The 19,447-nt window shown below is 35.8% G+C and overlaps 1 protein-coding gene across 14 annotated transcripts in view; it reads left to right on the top strand.

The window, feature by feature from the left end:
• The window catches only part of EPB41 (erythrocyte membrane protein band 4.1), a 200,706-nt gene that overhangs the window by 143,037 nt on the left and 38,222 nt on the right, over window positions 1-19,447 (top strand). For 5 of the 14 annotated variants that reach the window (XM_060623415.3, XM_060623414.3, XM_060623424.3 and 2 more), the window contains exons 12-16: window positions 6,313-6,518; window positions 10,248-10,304; window positions 10,473-10,514; window positions 11,487-11,549; window positions 15,951-16,127. In XM_060623415.3, coding sequence (XP_060479398.1) covers window positions 6,313-6,518; window positions 10,248-10,304; window positions 10,473-10,514; window positions 11,487-11,549; window positions 15,951-16,127 — 545 coding nt within the window. Of the gene's footprint in view, window positions 1-6,312; window positions 6,519-10,247; window positions 10,305-10,472; window positions 10,515-11,486; window positions 11,550-15,950; window positions 16,128-17,877; window positions 17,929-19,447 lie in introns of all 14 variants that reach the window. The other 9 variants (XM_078452147.2, XM_060623421.3, XM_060623422.3 and 6 more) reach the window with 8 other exon arrangements.

The raw sequence follows: 19,447 nt of genomic DNA, 5'->3' as shown, positions 1-19,447 counted from the left end.
GTTTTTAGGGGGGGTAACTCTCAAAAACTATGTCTTCAAAATGCTGTAGTAATGGTTGAGATTCCAAAACTAAAGCATGTAAGACAATTCTAAAGGAAGATAGCTTTGGTGGCCTGACCATTAGTATCACAGAGTTTTGGGACTGGGAAACAATTTTTGGAAATAATTTATTCCAGCCACCTAATTTTATAGAAGCGAGCCTAAAAAGTAATTTCTCCAAAGTACGTGTATCCTAAGTACAAACTTAGAATAGAATCCTGTACATTTTCTGGTCAGTCCCTTTTTACCTTCATATATCCCATGATGCTTTCTTTGTATCTTTACATCCTGAGAATTCTTTTTTAAGATGCACAACTACATCTTAAATCATCAAGATGACTGGTCTTGATAATTACCACAATTCTTGTTACATTGTAAGTGCTTAATAAATGAATGTTGAAAATAAGATTGTTAATTTTTCCTGTTGAGTTGAATGTGAGCAGAATTTTATGCTCTACTTTCTATTTGATGTTTTAAGTGCATTAGAATATCCTATTACAACTGTTGTCCCTCTCTTTAATTTTTTCCACTTGGGAGAAAAGTATTGTTGTTGTTTTATTTTTCAAACCTTCACTCAAATCCTGATGACTAATGAAGTTAAATACCTTTTCATAGTTTATAGGTCATTTGTATATCATTGTTTCTGGAGTGCCTGTTCAAATTTTTTGCTCATATTTTTATTGTGCTGTCTTACTAGTTTATAGGAGTTCTTAATCCATGTCTCACTCCCAATCTCAGGGAGAAAGCATCAGTATTTCATAATTAAGTATGATGTTTGTTCTAGGGTTTGTTAGCTACCCGTTATCTGATAAGGAAGTTTTCTTTTATTCCTAGTTTCCTGAGAGTTTTTATCATAAATGAATGGTGACTTTTAATTCATTAGTTAATGTACATTTGACCTTTGAAAAACTTGATTTGGAACTGCATGGGTCTACCTACAGGCAGATTTTTTTGATAAATATAACATAGTGCTACCAATGTATTTTCTCATCCTCACGATTATCTTAATAATATTCTTTTCTCTAGCTTACTTTATTGTAAGAATACAATATATAATATTTGTAACATATAAAATATGTGTTAATCAACTGTTTGTGTTATCAGTAAGGCTTCCAGTCAACAGTAGACTATAGTAACTAAGTTTGGGGGGAATTAAAAGTTATATACAGATTTTTAACTGCATGGAGGGGTTGGTGTCTCTAACACCTGTGTTGTTCAAGGGTCAGCTGTAATAATAGGATTTTTCTCCCTCTCTGTATTAAGTGGTAGATTACACTGATTAATTTTCAGTCATTAAACCAACTTTACATTCTTGGAGTAAATGCAATTTGATTATGTTTTTCTTACTATATTATTTTAGAATTTTTTGTAACTATTTTTGTAAGAGAGAGAAGCCTGTCATTTTCTTTTTTCGTGATGTTGTCAGGTTTTAGTATCAAGTTTATGCTGGCCTCCTAAATCTCTTCAAAAAACTAACTTTTGGGGTTTTTTTTATACTATAAATATTCTAATTTAATTTATGCCAGTTAATATCTTCATTATTTTCTTTCTATCTTATTGAACTGTTGTTTTTCATTTCTTGAAATGGATACCTTTTGCTGTTCATTATTTCTTACAACCTAACCTTAGAATTTAAGTGACTTGTGTAAGGTCACATAGCAACAAAATTAGTAGAGTCTAGGACTGTTCTCCCAGACCCATGTTTTTACTCTTCACCATGACAGCTTTTTTTTTTTTTTTAGAAGAAAGAGAATAAAAAATAGTAATAATCATTGAGTGCTTAGTATGTTCCAGGCAATGTTCTAAATATTTTACATATGGTAGTATCTTTTAAGCCTCTGAATTACATATAAACCAAATAAGACAATTTTTTTTTAGTTTTGTTTCCAAATGTCTTTTTTTTTTCTCTGTGTGCTGTCTTCTCAGTACAAGAATTAGAAACAGGTCTATGGAAACTAATTTTCCCTCTTTTTCCTAGATCCTTCTAGGAATCTTGAGAGAGAGATTTTCCCTGTTAGACCCCTCCATATATATGTATATATATGCCTCTAAGCTGGAGATGGAAACTTTTACAAGAATTGTTTTATAAGGGACCTCACTTTAATGATATGAATGAACGCTCCCTTTTCTGTTATATCTGGTGTTCAGAGCATCTGCTTCACCAGCTGAAGAGCTAAAATTGGTTCAGATCCCAGTTTATACGTTAGAATAGTAAGTCATAAGGAAACTAATAATGATAACAAGGCATTCAGCTTATATTTTTGTTCCACCTTTTGCTTTTCAAACCATTTCCATATATCCTAATTAGTACCAACAACCTAATGAACAAGAAGCATTTAGGAATTCTTGGTTTAATCATGAGGAAACTGGGCACAGAAAAGGTCATAACTTGCTAGGGTCGTTTAACTAGGTAGTTCATCCATTCAGTGGGTCGTGGTTGCAGTGATTCTTGCCAGGGGTACACCGGTATCATCTTTAGAGCTTTGAAGCAAAACAAGTGCCCAGGCCTTACTTTGAGATCCCTCATCTGTCTGTGGTGGACTTGAGCATCAACTGTTTGTTTGGGTTTTTTTAATGTTTATCTATTTTGAGATAGAGAGAGAAAGAGTGTGTGTGTGTGTGTGTGTGTGTGTGTGTGTGCGCGCGCACGCGCGCACAGGGGGAGAGGCAGATGGGGAGAGAGAGAATCCCAAGCAGGCTCCACGTTGATCGCACAGCGCTCAGTCCCACAGACCGCAAGATCATGACTTGAGCCAAAATCAAGAGTCTGACGCTTAAGCAACTGAGCCACCCATGTGCCCCCAGCTGCATTTTTTTTGTTTTTCAAGATCTGCAGCTGATTTATGTGGGCCCTCTGATAATGAAACCACTGATCCACTCCATACCTACTGTGCCTATACCATACTAACAGAAATTGTGCGAGTAAGTAACAGAGCTAGATCTAAAATTTAAGTTTCCTTTTATTCAATATGTTAGTTTTGAGTTTTACTTTTCACTATTCTAATATATAACTGTCCCTAAGTTTCTGTTGTTTTTAAACAAGAACAATATAATACTAGAATTAATGGGTCCATAAGATTATCACAACACTCTTCTTTGTCTAGACATTCAGAAATGGGAAGTAATTGAATTTTTAAAGTTAAGGGTTCTCTGTATATGCACCTAAATCTTAAAATAGCTAACAAATGAATTCACAAAACTGAAGAGCCAAAACATCTTAAAAAGTAATCACTACCCCCAATAATGTAGATATAGTAAAAAGTATTGGATTGTACAACTGAATGGATGAATTATATGGTATGTGAAGTGTATCTCAATAAAGATATTTTAAAAAAACAACAACCAGAGTCACTACCATGATTCTCAGTTGCAATCCATACTTTGTAGCCTTTTTAAAAATGTTTATTTATTTATTTATTTATTTATTTATTTATTTATTTATTTATTTATTTTTTTGAGAGACAGCATGAGTGGGGGAGGGGCAGAGAGAGAGGCAGACACAGAATCTGAAGCGGCCAACAGGCTCTGGGCTGTCAGCACAGAGCCCGATGCGGGGCTCAAACTCATGAACCATGAGCTTGTGACCTGAGCCAAAGTCAGACACTTTAGCCGACTGAGCCACCCAGGTGCCCCTGTAGCCTTCTTATTGAGAAAAGGAAAGAAATTTGCCTCTCTCCAGGGCTCCCAGGTGATATCTTCCACTTGAATTTCCTATCAGTGTGTGCATAATTAATTTTTGCCCTACATACTGTTGAAATATTAACCCATGACAAAGAAATATAAGGACTTAGAGAGATGACATTAAAAGTTATTGATATTTAGCATTTTTAAAGTATTTTTTATGTCCGTTGAGTATGCCTTCCCTAACTGTCCTATAGAGTTAATATCTTCCACATTTTACAAATGATGAAACTTTATGCCTCTGTTTCTAACTGCCAGTTTCCACACTTATACCTACTTTTCCATAGACGGTACAGATTGCCAGGGCTAGGAATACTGAAGACATAAATCATTTGGCTCTGCAGTATTAGTATTGGATTAAAACCAAATGCAAGTGGCAAAATAACACATGGTGAAAGCATGGGCTATGTTTCTATGATGCCAGGCAGAGTTGAATTAATTCTTTGAGAGGAGGTGTGAATACACATGTATAATGATAGTTTAACACAACTGTGAGCAAAATATTTTGTCACATTCCCCTGTGTTGTTAGATTTGGTCTGCCATCTGCCATTCTTGCATTGAATAGTTTAGAGCACCCATGAGTAGCAAGGACTTGAAAGAGGCCACAGAGTTTTCACTGGAAGGAAGATAGATGATTCTTACATTTCTACTGTTTTTCCTACGTATTATCTGAGGAATGATTTCTTTCACTGGAGATCATTACAGGGTAGCAAGCATTTTTTTTCTTGGTGTTGTATGTGTAAGGTAGTTGTGAATTCCAATTTTTTATCTGTTCTGATTCATGGAATTCCTTTGTTTTGGCTAATATATACTGCCTATCAATCTAAGTTTATCATGAGAAATTCAGTATATTCAGTTTAAGAAAGCAGAAGAAAGTGTACAATAAAAATTGTAAGTATTTCTGGGGCACCTTGGTAGCTCAGTCAGGTGTTTGACTCTGGCTCAGGTCATGATCTCACGGTTCAAGAGTTTGAGTCCCATTTCAGGCTCTCTGCTGTCAGCGCAGTCTGCTTCACATCCCCCGTCTCCCTCTCTCTCTGCCCCTCCCCCACTTGTGTGGTGTGTGTGTGTGTGTGTGTACACGTGCGCATGCATGCACGCACTCTTTCCCTCAAGGGTGAATGAACATTAAAAAATTTTTTTTAATTGTAAGGATTCCATGCAAAATAATTAAAATTCAAAAGTCTCAGTACATAAAGGATAATGATCTGTCATCAGAAATATTAAATCCTGTGGAAACACATTTCATTCCTAGACACTGCCAGATAAATGAGGTTTACTACAAAGTATGTATAGGTTTTCTTTTAGTCCCTGAAAGAATGAAGATAAAAAAATCATGAAAAGAGTATGAGTAGTTGTTTTTGAAGTAAGTAAGTGATCGGAAACTTAGATACTAATAGTCCAAACCAGAACAACTATTAACTCTGGAAAGCTCAAGCTTTTGTCATAAGCCTGTATTGCATATACTCTCTAAAAGAGTCTATATATAGCCTTTTTCCTAAGTCAAGGTTTCTTACCCTCAGCAACCTTGGCCTGTACACACTACCAGGGACCCCCTACTACCTCTCTCCCCAGTTGTGACAATCAAAAATGTCCCCAGATGTTCCCAAATATTCTCTGGGGGACAGAATCACCCCTGGTTGAGAACCACTGCCCTGGATATATTAGAGAAGAGAAACTATAATACAAATTGATAAGATTCTGAGAGAGGGTAGGACAGAACTCAAAAGGTTGATTTTTATTTTTTTAAGGACTAAAGGCCAAAGGTTTTGAATTCATACTATTTTAATCAAGTGACTTATTAAAAAGGAAAGTGTCTGGTTCAAAGATTTGCCCTTAAACAAGCATCAAAAAGTGCGCATGTCTTACCAGAAGATCAATTTATCAAGTTATTTTGTATGCATTCCAAGCAGGATTTACAGAAGAAATCAGACTTGATCCTTCTTTCTTGGAATATGTATTTTAGGTTTCTAAAATCACTTGTAAATAAATGTATCTTTTAAAAGACATTTCTTTTTTTTTTTTTTTTTTTTTTTTGAATGTGTATTTATTTTTGAGAGAGAGTGAGACAGAGCGTGAGTTGGGGAGGGGCAGAGAGAGAGACACACACAGAATCCGAAGTAGGTTCCAGCTTTGGAGCTGTCAGCACAGAGCCCAGCGCAGGGCTTGAACTCACAAGCCTTGAGATCATGACCTGAGCTGAAGTTGGACACTTAACCAACTGAGACACCCAGTCACCCCTAAATAAATGGATCTTTATTTCAAAAAGTCTTCATGAAAGGAATCAGACTTAATTAACCCTTTGCTTAACAAGGTTAAACAATCTTGCTAACTTTTTAACAAAGAGAGTTTTTAATTTTCTTATTTTGATACCCCCTTATGGGCCACGATAGCACAGTTTAGCTTTTCTGTTTTTGCTTTTTTATTGCCATCAGCTACCCGGCAGAGCACTGATGATTTATTTTATACCTTCTGTATGATAGCCCACTGGACACTGTGTCCTCTATTCACAATTATTTTACCTGGTGACTTTGAAGTAGTACAGTGACTCTTGCCTTCACTGATTCTGTCCTTTTTCCTTTCTCACATAGCAGCGGCTGTTGATTCAGACAGAAGTCCTCGGCCCACTTCTGCACCAGCCATTGCTCAGAGTCAGGTCACAGAAGGCAGTGTTCCAGATGCATCTGTCGAAAAAACAGTGGTCTCTAAAGCACAGAAGGAAACAGTGAAGTTCGAAGTGAAAAAGGAAGAAGAGCCACCGGAGCAAGCTGAGCCAGAGCCCACAGAAGTGTGGAAGGTATGTCTTAAGTCCCAAATATCCAGCTCATTCACTTTCTGATTCAGACGGATTAACTCCTTGACCAGGAAGGTTTCCAAAGCACCGATTCTTGTACAATTCTAACAAAGTGATTTCTCCTTTACTCTTTCTGGAAAAAAGTATTCCCCATGAACCTGTAAAATATTTTCATAGAATGATGTCATGAAAACTAAGCCATCCGAGAAGTTTTCAGGTGACCTACCTACACCTAACTTATATCTAAAACAAAACAAAACAAAACAACAACAAAACGCATCTAGAAAGCACATCAGCACTGTGATCATCTGCTTTTAAAAATAATTTTTACTCATCCAGAAAGAATCTTCACATTCTTTTTTAAGAGTAAGTTCTGCTAGGACAAATTGAGGTTTGCTAGAGGGGTGGGGAGGGGGGAGGCTAAAAGGGGAAGGGAGGACACTTGTTGGGATGAACACTGGGTGTTATACATAGGGGATGAATCACTGGAATCTACTCCTGAAATCATTATTGGACTATATTCTAACTAAATTGGATGTAAATTAAAAAAAAAAAAAAAAAAAAGAGTATGCTCTAATAGGATTAAAATATAACTTGATTCCCTAAGAGGAATATGTGTGCAACATACCCAGAGAATATCCTAGTATTGCCTAAAGCATATCTATATGGTTGTTCAAATCAAATTGCTTACAAAAAGGGGAAGATTCTTATGTAGGAGAGGTTATGCCACTGAGTTACTTACAGTTCTGAGTTGATTGTACTCACAGTCACTGATCTTGTTTAAAAATCACCAATTAGCAGATTTCCCAGTACTAACCATAAATGGACTGATCTTTTATGTGTTGGTAAGCTTTTTAAACACATTTAAGCAGGGATGGAGTTGAGGTGTTCAGATTTATTGACATAAATACAAGTATCACTATTGACAACAGGAGTTAGTAAAGGCAGTTTTTTAAATTTATATCCAAGTTAGTTAGCATATAGTGCAACAATGATTTCAGGGATAGATTTCCTTAATGCTCCTTACCCATTTTGCCCATCCCCCCTTCCACAACCCCTCCGAGAGGCAGTTTTTGTAAGAAAAATTACATTTTATATTTACTAAGAAATTTAAGCACTTACCTTAGTTAAGTGCTCTCACCTTGGCAGATGGATTAACCCTGTTCTTTTGGAGTCAGTTCAATATCTAGTTTATCTGTAGAGCATTGGACAATCTGGCTCTGTTTTGACTGTATTAAAAAAAAAAAAAACAACTGTTCAACATGACATGCCATTTTTACTGTCCTCTGAGACTAACTTGAGTCCAGAGAGAGAAAAAAATTGGATGAATGGTGGATATTTGCATTTTTTTACCTAGCCAAATGTGCATGACATTGGCCATCAGGTTCAGTATCAACAGTGCCATTTTAACATTAGACTACCTCAGGGTTTTTTTTTAAGTTTATTTATTTATTTTGAGAGAGAGAGAGAGAGCAGAAGTAGGGGGAGGAACAGAGAGAGAGAGGGAGAGAGAGAATCCAAAGCAGGCTCCACACTGTCAGAGGACCCCATGTGGGGCTTGAACTCACAAACTGAGATCATGACCTGAGCTGAAACCAAGAATTGGATGCTTAACCAATGGAGCCACCCAGGCACCCCTAGACTACCTCAGTTTTTACTGTTAGGATATCTCATGTGGCGCTTTTGACTATCCCTCCATTTGTTATACCAACTGGGAAGTGTTGGATTACTGGAGTTGGCAAAGGAATCCTTTTGAGTGGTTAAGATTCCTTTGGTGTTCTGCTAACTTACTTGTTCTTTAGCCTATAAATTAGACACATGTATCTTCAAAAATAGGTTCCCTTTGCTCTTGGGACCTTGGCAGAGTGGCAACATCACTTCCTGGTATATGCTTCCCATTTTAAGTGCCACTAGGTGATTTTCTTGCCAATTAATTCTGTATACATATATGTTTTGAGATAGTTGTGTAGAGATCAGACTGAAAACCATCTCTAATAAACTTCCATTACTGTAATAGTGGTGACAGAATTAAGGGTGGCTCTAAGTTGATTTTATCATAGTAATAGAAAATAATTATGAAATTTACCTGAAGCCATAGTTATTATATAAAGCAATCGTAGTAATAAAATAACCTTGTGACTCTATAAATTTCTTTATCTAACATAAATTTGGTGCCAGATGGAAGTAGCTTTTTGGCATCTTGAGTCATTTGACAAGACCTATTGGTGTGGAATAGTACTTCTCCCTATGTACACTTTTATCTCATTTAATATTCTCCCAAGGGGTATAGCTACCTTTGTTATTTGGCCTCCACTCTTAGACTGAAGTAGAGGTTCTCAGTTTCTTGCTGTTGGATTGCTAAGGACCCAAAGCAAAAAAATCATTATTCATTGAAACAAGTAATTTAAGCTTTACAAAATAACTTAAAATTATCATTTGCTAAACATTTACAACTCTATGGAGATATTATCTCCACTTTATCAATAAAAAACAAACTCAGAGAGGTTTAATAACTTGCTAATGACCACACAACAAATATGAGGGGACTCATAGTAGAAATGACCCAAATTGTCAGTTATCCTGGTAGTTAGGAGTACTGTAGCTGGATGTGCTTACGACTTGACAGTGTCACAAAGGTTGGTGTTCTCTGGTCTACCCTCTGTCCTAGGGAAAATATCACAATGACATTGTACTCCAAGGTAATGCTGCCAAGTGTGATCAAAAAGCGTGTGTCAAAACCACAGATTGGTGAGGTTCTGTAAAGAAGTTAATGATACAAAGTGATTGATTTGACCCTTAATAAAAAGTTTTCTAATTTTGAAATATCTACTGCTTTAGGAATTGCCCACTCTAAAATACTTCCTCTTAATAGTCTGGGTTTTTTAAATTTATACTTACTCCATTTGGGGTATATAAAATGACTATTACTAAAGGTATTTCAAAGGTAGACAGGAGGACTTATTCTCTTCCTGTTACGAAGGATGAATCTTGTCCATCCAGCAAACACATGGGCTCTGGCTCCCTGGAGAGGAGATTACAGAGCACTGAATGTTGCAGCTGAGCCCTCCGTGTGCTTATTTATAAATCAGCCTTGGAAGTAATTGCATGCATCAGTAACAATTTGGATTGAGTTTATTTTGATGTTTTGTTGTCTAATAAACTCAAGGGTGAAACTGCCTCCTTAAATATATTGATCAACTAACAAATTTTTTTGTATTTACCTGCTTTGTGTCATATGTGGTTTATTATATGTGTGCTTTAACTGTAAAGATTTTCTTTTTGTTTCTGTCATGTATGTCAGACCTTGATATCTTCGTTTGTAAATTTGTTTTTAAATGTGAAAATACTTCTAGATCATAAAAAGAAGCAAAAAAAAAAAAAAAAAAAAAGCCACATGCCTTATTTAAGCACAAATTATTCTTTGTATAAATACTTTTTTGTAAATGAGTATAAAAATGTTTTCTTCATCAACAGAATAATTATCTTAATTTTCTTTTATGATCATTTGGCTGTCCATATTACTTTTTCAGCCTTGAAAATATGATGGTGAACTAATAGACTACTATTGAGAGTAATGTCCTTCCCTGTAACACCCCCAGAAGACTGCATCATGTTGATTACATATCAGCTTATTTTGCAACCAGCTTAAAGATGCGGCTTATTTGTAAATAATGCGATTCATAGACACCTACTAACCTAAAATGTTTTTACCACTTTATTTCTTAAATGTAGGTGGAAAAAACCCACATCGAGGTCACAGTACCTACCTCAAATGGTGACCAAACACAGGTTTGTGCCAACAGGCCACTTGTTCCTTTTCTCCTCCCTCCTCAATTTTTTCTTCCCCCCAACTCCCTTTCCTTAAAAAAAATACTATGAAATAAAGGTTCAAACAAACTTCAGTGGGCCAATATTTTATCATTTTTCTTTTTTTTTTTTTTAATAATGGCAAAACAGAAGCTTGCAGAAAAAACGGAAGATCTGATAAGAATGAGGAAGGTCAGCCATTTTTCACTTTCACAAAACTGCATTACCATCACCCATGCTAACTTCTACAGTGCATTAAAAAGACAGTGATCCATTCTTTTCATTGATTTCTCTTAATCAGAAGTTACTTACAAATAGTAGATATATATTTGTGTATGTATATGTATTTGCATATATTCACCTACATATGTATACCAAATTATTACCCTATACTATTTGTTGAAATTTTTCATTAAAATAAACTTTCCAGTAGGAAAATATCTTTTTAAACACAATGAGACAATTCCTAAAGACCAAACCCGTCCTTTACGTTATAAGAAGTATTTCACAGCAGCACCATATTCTTAGAATCATTGACAATATTTGATGCATATTTACTATGGAAATCATCATAGCAGCACCTCCTGGTATTGTTATTAGCTATGTGTTTCGCTGCTCTGTGTCTTTTCTTCCCAACTATAGAGTTGGATATATCAGTTCGTACGGAATGGAATATTGACTAATCATGTATAAAGTGCCCTTAGAATTTCTTATGAGAGGTATTAGAGGAATACATACTGTGGTATTACTAAGTATGAAATATGTCCAAAAAAGGTAAATAATGTTTTAAAGTATTTCTCTGTGCCATGGAACTTCAAAGCTTCTTAAAGTCATGTATTTTAAGATACCCCTCAAACAGCTCAATTTCAAAAATGAACATAAAACAGCTTATTATGTATGAAGCCAATGAAGCTAGGAGCACTGTCTATTTAAATAACACCATCATATTCTTCCATCATTCATGGACAGGGTCATCCGTTTTCTAGTGGTAATGTGTTCTGTGTGTGTCCTTGTAGTTTTGTGACCATTTCATGTTGGCATATGCTTCGCTGTGGACATTTAATTTTAAATATTTTTTTGGTTTGCCAGTTTGCAGTTTTTTCCCGCAAGAACAACATTTTAATTTTTTATGCTTTTCTGTTTTTCCCTCTTTCATTTTCACAGAAAAAGAGAGAGAGACTAGATGGTGAAAACATTTATATCAGACATAGCAATTTAATGTTGGAGGTTTGTATGAACTTGAAGCTTATTTCAGTTGGTTGCCTGTAGCCTTCTGCATTCTTCGCTGATTTCCTTTCTTTATGCTGTGTTTGGTTTTGCATGCCATTGCATGAAAGAATTTTAGGTTTAAATGCTTTTGCATGTTGGTAAACATGAAGATATGCAACCATCTCTCCTTCTGACTCTTTTTAGTTTCCATCTGTCATACTTCTCTAAAAAATATATGATTGGGACTACCTCTGCCTCTTGCGGTTCCATTGTTTTACCCACTTGTAGAAAAGTCTACATCACTGTTAGAAGTTCCTTGAATTTTCCAAGAGTATAAACTCCCATATGTCCCAAGCATCAAATTTTTAACATTTTTTTTCATCTTCTGAACTGAGAGAATGTGGAAAAATAGGAAAATGATCACAATTCAAAATGGACTTAAAATATTGGGGATACCAGAAAATGACAGGAAAGTCAGGGAAAGGGAAAAGAAAAAGATATAGGAAGGAAGGAGGGGACCTGGTATTTAATAAGTAGTTAGTATGATATATGGTAGTTTAATTACAAAAACAGGTCTGTGGGCATAAGATTATTATTTTAAAGATAAGAAAACTAAGGCTTAGAGAGATTAATTTCCCTGTGGTCACAAAGCTAATAAATTGGTAAAGCTAGGATTTGAGTTAAGGGTCTATCTATTTCTATTAAACTATACTTTTTCCATATAGAGATAGGAACATGCTGTGTACTATAGGAATTGTAAGGTCATTTTCTCATTACATTCAACAGTGATGAGATTTTTACCAGACTTATGTTAGTAAACTTACCTAGTTTGGGCCTCCACATTAGATAGGGAAATATAAAACTAATTAGAAGATCACAGGAACTCTGAGGAACATGGATAATGTGTAGAAAAAACTGAGGTTACATTAGTTTACATATCACAAAGACTCTTATAGTTGACCAGATTATCTTACAATTTTGCTCAAGACAGAGCCAAAAGAAATGAGTATAACTCTGACGTTGGGGATTTAACCTCAATTTGAAGGAAATATAAATATATTGGAAGATGATAAAGGAAGTTGGTCCCTGCCTTCAAGAAGCTTAACAATGTGTGGAAGTAGGGAGGAGAGAAACAATACACAAGTAAACAAATAGAGATAAAATGACTTCAAGTTGTTACAGAAGCTGTGAAGAAAATAAATTGTATGCTGTGCTAAGAAAGGAGATCTACTCTGAATAAGATAGATGGGGAGGTTCTCTCTGAAAAGAAAACATATTAGCTGAGACCTGAAAGATGAAATATATGAAATGTGGTAAATATTATTAAACTGGAAATTTGGAGAAGTTTTTTTAGATAGATCTCTGGTTTAATGGCTTCTAATAGTTACTTAACCTTGTCTTATTTTTTGTCAAAACATGTGTTTTTGAGTGCTAGCTATGTATGTATAAGGTACTTTAACATAAATAATAAAAATTATGGCCAGCCTTCAGTAATCACGTACCGCGTGATGGGCACAATACCAAGTGTTTTACATACATTTACCTCACGTAACATGAGATTTTTAAATCTCATGGATATTTGGCAACTAGATCTCTTTGCTTTAGCCCATCACTGAAACTAGACCTAAACGGTTCTGCTTCTGAGATTAGGAAGAATGACATATGTCAGTTGATGTCCTTGTTCTTGGCAAGGTAACCTCTCCCAATCTCAAACATGCCTTTTCCTTCACGGGTCCATCTTTAGTGCTTCCTCTTGACTGGAACCTGCAGTACCAATCATATATTTGTCATTTGTTCAATGAGGTGTGTTATGGCTTCTGAGACTCACAGAATCCCTGTGTGTGGTGTGTTTTTTCCCCCAGCATTTCACTGACAGCCACAAGAGGGGATTTCTAAATAAGTGTGTGTTTGAAAATTAAAACTACTAACTACTTTTTGAGAACATTTTATATTTAATGGTTTGGTTTGGCTGCTGCTAAAATTATAAGATGATAAGCATCAAAAAGTGTCTAGCCTAAAAACAGCCCAAGTAATTTGGCTAACCATTATTCTCTAGTTATGGTAAAAAGTTTTTTTGTCTCCCCCACCCCGCCAAGGAGGTTCTCCCAAGTTATCTGTCACTCTAGCAGGGTTTTTTGTTATTTTTTTTTTTTTCCTAAAGCATCTCTCTTCCCCCTACTCCTCCCCCACCCCCACTAATGCTTTGTTCTGGCCAAATAAGGTCGAGTTCATTTTTAGATCTACCGCCTCCTCCTCCATCTCCCAGAGAGAACCTGTAGCAAGTGTCTATGACAAATTCTATTTGGAACAGGTCCCTTTGAGATCTTAATTTTACTCTGTGCCCCCACAGGTTTCTAACAGAGCCAGCTAAGAAGGATGGAGAAAGCTCCTTCAGAAGCTGCTGATTTTATTGCAACATTTATTTTCTCAGGTTCCAAGCCAATCCAAAGCTAGGCAAGAAGAACAAAAAATCCCCACTCTCATATTAAGAGGCTAGCCTCGAGAGTTACAGTTTTACCATAGCATCTCTCACTCATTTTTGTTTTCCTCCATTCATACTTGTAACTCTCCCAGATGTGTTCAATTGTTCTTCAACCAAGCAGATGTAATTTCCAGTTAGGAGCTGGGTCACAGGGCCTTACATGCCTTGTGGGTCTCAGTTGCTCAGCCTATTACTGAGTCTTTGACTAAGCTTGTTCATGCTTTTCTTTAGCTAGTAAACATGCTTTTCTTGCTTTCAGCTAGAATAAAAGTGCACACTGTTGTTTCCCCATGGTAAAGCCCATATTCGTGGGCTATACTCTCATTTCATCCCAACAAGCAAGAGGTACTTTTATGGGGAAGCTACAGGATTGCCCTTTTTGGGTTAGTTTTCTCTTTGATCTCAAAGCAAATATAGATGGTTTAGTGTTGCAAAAATTAAAAGTATAGACTTAAAGGAATTTTCTGAATATATATCTCCAGAATCAAAATTATGTTATGTGCCTCGCCAGTTCTTTCTCCTATGCTATTTTCCCTTGGACGTTGCCTTTGAAAAAATTTTATTTAGGTGAAACATACATTGCTCCAGAAAAATTATTCAAACAAATTTTTATTTAAATGAGTTCCAGGTTTTTTTTTTCCCAAAAAAGGAACAACTAGTCCCCAAATTCACAGAGCATATTAAAAGATATATTTAATATTATGCTTTTCTTGGATACAGAGCTGCTGTGATATATAATAAACACAGAATTTTTAGCAGTCATCAAGTGACAGGCTCCCACATATTTTGATCTCAAGCATAGATCTCCTGACTTTTTTTGGAGAAGTATGTTGGACAAAAAACATTTGAGTTTTTGTCTTCCAAGTAGTATTTCTCTTTTTTTTTTTTCTTGCCAAGTCTACCTTTTGGAAATTTTATATGCCTCCTGTTACATAAACCTGAATATTATTTCCAGCTTTATTAACCTTAGTTTTGATCTTTTGTCTCTGGAATATCCCATTTAAGAGCTTGAACCTAGTTGTCCAGTATTCAATTCTGTTGGAACAGTTGAGATATTTTAAATTGTCAAGGAGATATATAAGGTATTTGATGAATTCTTGTTAAATCACTTCCAATCTGTTGAAAATTACTGGAAGAAGGTCCCTACTTTGAATTATACTAAGAGATGAAGTAAAGCTCTCAGAAGCTGGAAGGCATAAAACTTTTCGTTTGTGTGAATAGTATTGGTAAAGAAAAAAAGTCATTATATTACATACCCAAGTGATTTTTCAGAGGCAGTAACAATTTGCTCTCGAGGCTTGAGCCAGGAATTCAAGTAATAAATTCTTACAACAAGAAAGGGCTTTTCTTGTTTATGAAAACCAGCAATAGCCACCTAGTAAAAGGGAAGCAAAACGATCTCCAGGTAGAAATAGAGGGATGCTATATGTTTGCAACTCACCAAAGCAAAGCAGCCAATGGTGGCAGTTGCGTCTTTTATTATGTCCTTTGTTTAACTAGTTGCTCCTTATTTATTGCCATCTGTATCCTGCCTAAGCTGAGCCTCAATCAGTTCCTATCAAGCTGAGACTAATTGAGCTGTGAGATTGCCTTCTTGGGATGAGGAGTTGGAGATCAAACACTGTGTCATAATGGGAAGAAAAATTGTAAAATTAAGGAGTGAGGTCCATGGGTTACATAACTGCTAAAAGCTGTGGGTTATGATGCTTTATTGCTTCCAAGAAAAGCACCTCATTAAAAAAAAAAAAAAAAAAAAAAAAGGCAAGCCAGTATACCATGTTGCATATTTAAAATTTGAATGCAATTTATGGATTCATAACATCTGCCCTGGATGTGGTGTGTTTTCTACCAGTGCCCGCAGTCTGATGGGCTTCCTTTGATGTGTTCTTTTTCTCTTGAGTATTTATTGTTTTGCATCTTTGTCCTTTCAACTATAGGATTTAGACAAAAGTCAAGAAGAGATAAAAAAACATCATGCCAGCATCAGTGAGCTGAAAAAGAACTTTATGGAATCTGTACCAGAACCACGGCCTAGTGAATGGGATAAACGCTTATCCACTCACTCCCCATTCCGAACACTTAACATCAATGGGCAGCTTCCCACAGGAGAAGGAGTGAGTACTTTGTCCATGTGACCATTTGTGAGAATGAATGAAATAAATGTTTTTGTGTATTAATGTTCTGTATCTGAAAGTAAGTTTAGAGCCGAAATTTGGTTTTGATTCTTCACCAGTTCATTGCAGCTTTAAGGCATGCATAATCAAACACTTGTTTTTTAAGTCCTGTGGGCTACCCAGTGGAATTATAGGAGCCATTAGAACTACCATTAGATGATCAGACTCTTGAGAACTCCCTCCTTCTGGCTAGTGTGTGTTTACAAATTGACCATAAGCCAGTGGAACTTTATGTTCAAACTGTGCCTCCAAGGACCAGAGAGTTTACTAAATTTAGTAAGGTCAAAATTGGAACAGGATAAACATTTTTTTAAAACTTTATTTGAACATTTGCATGACTTAAAAATGTCTGGAATGGTTGACCACAATTATATAATAAACCAAGGAGGCCCCTAAGCCAGAGAATGCAGAATACCACATATTAGTGATTGTATTTCAATTTTGGAAAAACCGTTGACGATTTATTTTATCTTTATGAGTCACATCAAACTTTTAACACATTGTTTTATAAGATAATCACAAGTAGAAGAAGTCAGAGACACCTTTGGGAAGCTGTTCTTTTTGTGTTATTGTTGTCATTACCTGTCTTAGAAATCCTACACTTGACTAAATAAATCTGTGAAATGGAATATCTTAAAAGTTACCTTAAGCATGTAGTTAAAAATTCTCTACTTAATCTTTAGCCTATTCAGGTTAATATTTATATAAATAGTCACAATGACTTAATGAGTGGTTATGATGATTTTTAAAATTATATGCTTGCTTTTTGCCAAAAGCAGTAGCAATTCTAGTTAAAGGTAGTGATGTCTTAATACCTTTAAAAAAAAAACACCTTGTTTTTATATTCAGAATTCATGGTAAACTATCCACGTTTGTCTAGTTTCTGGAACTGGAGAAGATGATAAAAATTGTCTCACGAAGGGTACTTTTTATATTTTTCAAAATGCGATTGGAATTGGCTAACAATTCACCAAGACTGGAGAATTCCCGAATATGGGTAGCTGGTTACTGGGGGTGACAGGATGCCGTTGTCCTTATTCATTGTCCTCTCTGCCTCCATTCCCTGATATAAATGGACATCCGTTTTGTATCCTAAATCTAGATAATGTACCCTGAACTAAGACAATGACTCTGCTTTCTACAAACCTAGATACCAGGAGAAATGTCTTGTTGCTATCATGCCTGGTTAACCCTCTCTGTAAACCATAACTGCATATTTTCTAGAAGTTTTCTTTTTGACTCTGTGGAAATAATAAAAGATGCTCAATTACTTCAAAAAAGTAACTGAATACTCTCTTGGATTAAGTTTGGTAAATTTGAATCAGTCTCCATTTCCAGAAAACATCTTATATCTTAATAAAACCCTCCAGAAATCACCTCAGGGCTGGTTGGAAATGGATATGTCATTCTGTGGATTTAAAGAAAGGACTTTTTATAAGTTAGATTAGTGGGGAGTATTTGAGCCACTTTAGCTCTTATGTATATTACTCCTCTAAATGAATAACAGAATAAATAAGAACTGTACTATGATAACCTTTTATATAGGATAACTCCACTTTCTGGCATATCTTACTTTTTCTTTAACAATTAGGGCGATATTTCTGTTCTCTGGGAATACCTCTTCCGTCTTTGGCAGCATTGTTGTTGCATTGCAAGGCTACTGAATTTTATGTAATTTGTGTATGACCAGGTGAAGAAAATCTCTGTCCTTCCCTCGGAAAGAAAGGTTGGTGGGCCAGAGGTAAAGCTGCTGTTATGACTTGTGCTTCTTAATCCGAATTTGCTCTTGTCATGGCACTAAGCAGATAATCCCCAGAACTGAACAGCAGTTGCTGAGTAATTTTTTTTCTTTTGGCTCTACTAGTAAATTCACACCCCCACTGCCGTTTGACCTAACACATAACATTTCCACGGCTGCAGCTTTTGCAGCTTTCAATTTGCTTATTTCGGCGCATGGCTGGTTGAAAAGCTGCATGAAGATGTAAATATGTATTCGGAGAGAAAATGAATTTAATTGTACCCTATTCTTTTTATGTTGTCTTTCTTCTCCCTCTTTATTTTCTTTGGAAAATCATTATAATTTTGCATCCTTTCTTTTCCTTTTTTCTTTTTTGCTGACCAGTCCCCCAGCTACTTTCTCCCTGATACATATCACTTAGGGGTGTGCAAAGAACCTGTGTCAAAATTCCAAACTGACCAGAGAAGGCTGGCCCAACTGAGAGAGCTTAGAGCCAAGTTTTTTCTTTCATAGATAATATCTGTCTTGAGTAGATGGCAGAGCACAGAAATTGTGGGGGGTGGGGAGGAGAAAACTTCTTAATTGGACAGTTGGAAAAGACAACTTACCTTAAAAGTGTCAAAAGTACTTGCTTAATGTGATGTATAAACCTTCACGATGATTGTAATCACTGTTATTTTTAATCATGATTCTGCAAGAGGGGGAGGGAGTTTACAGTTGTTGAGATTTGGGGGGGGGGGTATTTGTTTTTGGTAGACCTTGGAGGCACATATAAACTTTTATACTTTTGTTTTTCTTTTGCAATCTTTAAAATGTATGGGATTAAGATTTTTATTGCTTTGAGCAAAAGCTAATCGCCATGCTGAATGAACTGTTAGAGCTTTTTAAGTCTGTGTGAAGAGGTATGAGGATAACTTTTTATATTCTGCCATTCTATTTGTAATAAAAGTAACTTTTCTGATGGCGAAAAGAATGCTTCATTATTGGCTTTGCCCAATTGATCTAAGAAAAACTGGCAGCACTAAAACAATGCAAAATGACCCAAAATTCCTATGAGTATCCTTGAAGCCTCAAGGAACAAATACTATAACTAAATAAGTCAAGTAATTCCTTGAACTTTCAGGACTTCTAATGTGCATTCATTCAAAAAATTATCTATGGAGTACTCTCCTGTGTTATGGAAACTTTGCTGGGATAAATTGCCCAAGTAAAGTGAAATAAAGAGTGTCCATAAGATTTTCCCAAATCCTTTGCACATCCCCAAGTATCATTTTTGAGCATTTTTCCATCTGTCATTTTGTTCATCTTTCTCTGTCTTTCTTGATCTTCTACCGTGAAAGCAGACACAGGAACGTGCTCTGTTAGTGCAGGATGAAGAGAAAATTAAAAGGCAAGAGAGATCTACTGAGAGAGCCTTGCCCCAGCAAGAAAATGAAGAAATTCTTCCCAAGGTTTCTATTCCAATCCCTGAGGATCACAAGCCTCTCAAAAAGTGCCGCCTCTACTCTAGTGCTTTCCCATC

Source organism: Panthera onca, chromosome C1, assembly GCF_046562875.1.
Source record: "Panthera onca isolate mPanOnc1 chromosome C1, mPanOnc1 haplotype 2, whole genome shotgun sequence".
NCBI classification, from domain to species: Eukaryota; Metazoa; Chordata; class Mammalia; order Carnivora; family Felidae; genus Panthera; species Panthera onca.
This window is presented reverse-complemented; position numbering and strand designations above follow the sequence as displayed.